We start from the raw sequence: 5,481 nt of genomic DNA on the forward strand, positions 1-5,481 counted from the left end.
AAAAATCATGTTTTAAAAACTCAAATTCCCTTCTGCATTTGGAATGGTTTTGTCATCTTTAAGATGTCTTTCCTATTCATGTGTTTTCCAGAATCTAGTTCTATAGTTAAGTTGAAGAAAAGCTACTGAACTTCTAAATAAACTGTCTAAAAGTAAGAAATAGTATAGCTTTTGGTAATTCTTGTGTGGAGAGTATTTTCCTCCCTCTCTCACCTCCTCCAGCAACTTAAGTCCAGGACAAGTTTAAAAAACAAAACCAAAATAGCCCCAGAGCTTTGGACTGTTAGTATTTTCAATTAGCTGAATTTTCAATAAGATGTGCATATAGCAGTAAAGAACTAGTTGAATAATGGTTGAAACTTTTTATTTCTTCTACACTCTTGCTATGATGATATATTATGGAAAATAAAGTTTAATTGAGAGATTCTGATAACTTTACCAGTACTAGAAGGCTGTTTAGCATGTATGTATCATTACTAGAACTACATGCTGGCCTTTAACTTACAAACAATGTTAAATTACAAAGACTCACTAAGGGATTGTCTTCAGAACTGTAATGGGTTTATTTTTCATCATACCTTATAACACGCCTGCCATGCTGTTAAGCAGCTTATTTGGAAGCATGGACTTGGGGATATAGTGTATGTATAACAACTTCTAAAGCTGAGTACAGTTTCACTGCACAAACCTGTTTACTTGTCTCTTGTTCCTGTAATGATCTTGCTTATTCTTTTACCTGAAACAAAATTGGCAGAGTTAAAAACCTGCTAGGAAAATCTTGGTATTTATTGGGACTTAAAACAGCTGTTATTGTAGAATCTTGAGATGAGGAAATCAATACATCAGTGAAAAACTTGAGTTGTGAATTTACTGTAGTAACTTTCTCTCCTGAGGAAGATACTCACATGGTTCTTTTTAAAATATAGCTGTACAACTATAAGCACAGCTAAAAGAACTCTGCATTTATCAAACAGTGAACTTGGCACAGAGCAGTGTTTATTCTATAGCATATTAGAATTATTTTGTTGCTTAAAAGGAAAAAACATAATAGAAAATAGTTGTTTCTAGAGTGGAATTCCTTACAGACAGGTGAAATGGGAAAGCAGTGCACTTGGAAGTGGGGGGAAGAATATTACTGCTGAGGAGGAAATGAAGGCATGAAATGGTTGAAATTTGGAAGAGATGGTATAAGAAGCTGGTGGCTGAATCAGAAGTGGGATCTAAATCTGGATTGTTCTTATGATTAAGGACAAGATAACTTTCTTGCATCAAAGACAAATTGGAATTATCTGGTATAAAGGCATTTATTCTTTTCCTTTATTGCATATAGCAGGTGAATTTTTAGGCAACTAACAGCAAAAGCTTTTATTTTATGCAGACATTTAATTTTGACGTTCGACAACTACATTGGGCAGAATACATGGAAAATTACTGCATGGGAACGAAGAAATATGTGCTGAATGAAGAAATGTCTGGCCTCCCTGCAGCTAGGAAACACTTGAATAAGTAAGTATAAATTTTTATATCCCTTTGTCTATATCTTCTGTATTTTCCTGCCCTTGTCAAGTTTTGCTTTTCGATGTCATGACTTAATTGTTCTTTATAGCACCTGTTTAGGTCTTCCAGAATTCTTCTGTTCCATTCCAGTGGTCTGAAGTGTTTTCTAAAGAAGTCAGATGTCATCCATCTTGTTCTATTTGTTGCTTCTGAGTTGCTCTCAGTATTAATAGTTACAGCATGAGTCTGGGATTATGGTTGTAGCTCTGATCACTAGTGTATACTGGAATCCAGGTTTCCGATTTTACCCAAGTATCTTTTGGAAGGTAAAAAGGCACACAGTAACACAAGGTCAGAATGGCTTGTTCAGTTAAGGAGGTTTAATAGAACAATAGTTGTTTCTTCTGGGAATGTGATCTTTTGAAGCAGGTGAGTAAACAGACATGGACTTTCCACCTCAGAGCAGGAAACTTTGATGTTGTTGCTCTAAGATTACTTCTCTTAGCCTTTTATCTGTGGCTTAACTCTTCCAGTTTTAATGCATTGTTACTGTCCAGAATTTTACTGGCACGGTTGTCCTTGTTTTGGTCTTGGCTGATTCATAATGACAGTTATAGACTTTTTGATTTATCTCTTGAAAGAGTGAAATAAGTGATTAATCTTGTTCTGCAGTACTACTTCACATCTGCTATCCTGATAGCACAGAGAGAAATGGTCTAGGTCATTAATTATGTGATTCTTCTAAAGACAAGGATTTGCAGTTGTAGAGTGGATTGGCATGATATGTTACAATCTCAAATACGCTTTTGAAAGATGGTAATCTTTGAGAATGGTGGGGATAGCTGAAGAGGTGTCCCCTTCTGATTTTTTTTTTTTAATTTAGATGCTGTTAAATGCATAGGAGTTATCATACAGTTGCCATTCTTTGTACAAAGGATCATACCAAAAATAACATGAGAAATAGTCATGTATTGGAACAGCATCTGGTTGCCCCCAGCTCTCTGTTTATAAGTGGATTATTTTGCAAGAGGTTTAGATTCTAACATATACTTACTCTGAGGTATTAAGTTGGTCTCTTCTGTCACCATCTAGCTCTCAATTCTAACTAATCTGAACTACACTGTTTTTCCTACAAATAAGGAAGGAAGGTAGACCTTCCTACTAGAGGAAGGTCTGGCTATAGTAGCACCCAGCCTACCTGTAAAAGAAGATAAGGGCAGTGAGTATTTCCTTAAAAAGAGCTGCCTTTAAAATACAGATTGTCATGATCCACTGAACCAAAGGGATTACTCTGTTTCTAAGAAATCTGAGCAAATTCTGGTTGCTGTTTGTCTTGAAGCTTCCATCTTTACATGTGAGAAGATTGCTAAAAGTCACAGTTGCCCTAAAAGGACACTTAGTTTCTCCTAATCTTTAAATATAGCTCCCTGAGAAGGAATGAGTTTAAAATTCCAGTGAAGACTCCAAGCTCTGTGGCTGGAAAATACTGTGATGTGGTTTGGTTTTTTTTGTCAGTGGCAGTTGGAGTTACATCCACATATATAAAGTTTTAAATATGTGGAGGGGAGTTCATAGTGTTAAATATTTCCTTGTCTTTGGGGTGGATGGCAGCCTTCTATAGGTAAGTGTGACCTTGGCTTTAAGAGATTTTTATCAAGCAGCTATAAAGCAGAAGTACATGTGGTTAGTTACGGCGCTGGCTCTTTTCCTTAGTTTTCATGCGTTCCACTTTTCAGCAGTGAACTATGGAAAAGCCTTATCTGTTTGGTCCTTCATTTATTAGCTTCCGTCATTCACTTAATACCACTCACAATCTATCTTGAGATGAATAGATGAACAAATTAAATTCTACCTTAGAAGTTAATTTTTACAGGAAAAAAGAACACTCTAAGTCTTGGTACCTTGGCTTTTAATTATTCTTTTTGTTTTTCCCTAGGTTAAGGAATATACGCTATGGCTTCAATACAGTTCTTGTGATCCTGATCTGGCGTATCTTTATTGCAAGATCACAAATGGCAAGAAATATCTGGTACTTTGTGGTTAGTCTGTGTTACAAGTTCCTCTCCTACTTCAGAGCCTCCAGTACTATGAGATACTGAAGAAGAGAATTTAGCATTAGGACATCTATGCATATGGTGGTCTAACTGCACAAAGCCTGTAACATGTAGTCATCTCACATTTTGTAAAAGCATAATTTCATCTTAAATTGGAGTGCGAAATATACAGTATAGTATATGTAATGTTAGTTGTGTATCTTCCTGGAAACAGAGGAAAATAAAATGGTCAAGTGCCAGGGTGAATTGGCATTAGACAAGCATTTAAATAACTTTAACTCTTTGACCTGGAGAAAACATTTTAGACCACTGACCAACATAACTGTGCAATTTGGAACAAGTTTGTTTGAAATCTGCCTTAACATGATTTTTTTAAGTTTTACTCCACATTGAGCAAGATAAATATTGACTTAGTAGTTGCTAGTTGCTGTAGACCTATTTATTTGAAATTTTTCTAAATTACAAAGGGTTATACAAGTTGCAAAAGTGTATAAATGATGGTGGATCTCCTGAAAAAAATTATTTGAGGACTCTTTAAATTTGTCTTTACTTTTCGCTACTTCTTCCTTTGTCAAAGTAGGGATGCAACTATGGTGCCTACTTTGCTTTAAACGAAAAAAAATAAACCACCCAACCTTCCTTAATTACTGAAAGGCCTTTTGTTCAATCTGATCTTCAGAATGCACTTAGTGATTCAGTTCTGTGCTAAAACTGGCTGTGTCCAACTTGCATTTATTTCAGCATGAACAATTTGCTTCTCTGAAAGCAGAATTGATCCTGTCATTGAGCAGATAAAAGGAAATGTAACCCTGGGGGGGGCAAAAATAAAGTCATTGACCGTCCTCTTTTTTTAATGATTTTTATTGAGAACACAGAGCCAGCACTTGATTGTTACACTTCTGACTTCAAAAGGTAAATGTATTTGAAAGGAATTTATTATGCTTAGTTGCTATTTATATTACTGGTAATAGTAGTTGGGCAAAACTGTATGCTTTCATTAAGAGATATACCTGTTTTTAAATTCTAAGCAATGTTAGCAAATAATTCCTGAATTAATAATTTTTTAAATCTCTGAGCTATGAAATTTGATGCATGGACACCACCAATGCATAAGCATACTTTCTCATCCCTGCCCCAGTAAAACCTCTCATTTCACTGGGCAAGCAGAGCAAGATGCATCTTGCTTCAGAATGAAAGTATGTTAACAATTCTTCCATCTATCTTTTAACTAAATTATTAGGTTTAAATCTGAAAAAATCTGTTTTTTCCGCATGTTACTTTGTTTCAGTAGGGAAAACATTTGTGAAAATAGCAAGTTGTAAGAAAAGATTGAATCCTTGTTTAAGGCAATATGTGAAGATCCCTTTAAATTTTGGTTGCACAGAATTCTATCTGAGAACACTGTAATGTTCCTCTAATTGATGCACTGACCAGCACCCTTGCCCAGTGTGTGTTCATTAAAATCAGTTTATACTGATTAATATGTTCTTGAATCTGCTTGGAAAGGCAAATAATGACTTAATCACACAAGAGCTACATTATACTTGCCCTTGGTAGTTTTTTGTCCTATTTGAATTAAGTATGTAAAGAACTTATTTTGCTATTTTTGTGAAAACTCTTACTTTAAAGAGAGCACCTTTCGTGCAGGTGTATATCTCATTTTGAAAAGATAATGGCTTCCTTGCTGAAGCTCAATATTCTGTAGTAAGTAGTTAAGCTGTAATTCCTTTTTAAAACTACCTGTGTATATATAAAGCTAGTGATGAAAAACCTAAATGGTCTAGGACCACACCTTGTGTGAGAGACCTCTGACTGTGGCTGAAAATAAATTATGGCTTCGGTGATTGAAGATGTTACACTTTAACAAGTACATTAGGTGTATTACACTTTTAGTTGCCTCCCCAAGTATATTACTAGACCTGAAAGTATG

General features: G+C 35.2%; 1 protein-coding gene across 4 annotated transcripts in view; it reads left to right on the forward strand.

Moving 5' to 3' along the window:
* Window positions 1-5,418, forward strand: part of FAR1 (fatty acyl CoA reductase 1) — a 27,452-nt gene extending 22,034 nt beyond the window's left edge. For all 4 annotated transcript variants that reach the window (XM_009334489.1, XM_009334490.1, XM_009334491.1 and 1 more), the window contains exons 10-11: window positions 1,379-1,506; window positions 3,434-5,418. In XM_009334489.1, the coding sequence (XP_009332764.1) occupies window positions 1,379-1,506; window positions 3,434-3,596 (291 nt within the window). In that variant the 3' untranslated portion in view covers window positions 3,597-5,418. The remainder of the gene's footprint in view (window positions 1-1,378; window positions 1,507-3,433) is intronic.
* Window positions 5,419-5,481: the final 63 nt, after the last annotated feature.

This window comes from Pygoscelis adeliae, unplaced genomic scaffold (genome assembly GCF_000699105.1).
Source record: "Pygoscelis adeliae isolate BGI_AS28 unplaced genomic scaffold, ASM69910v1 Scaffold171, whole genome shotgun sequence".
Taxonomy (NCBI): domain Eukaryota; kingdom Metazoa; phylum Chordata; class Aves; order Sphenisciformes; family Spheniscidae; genus Pygoscelis; species Pygoscelis adeliae.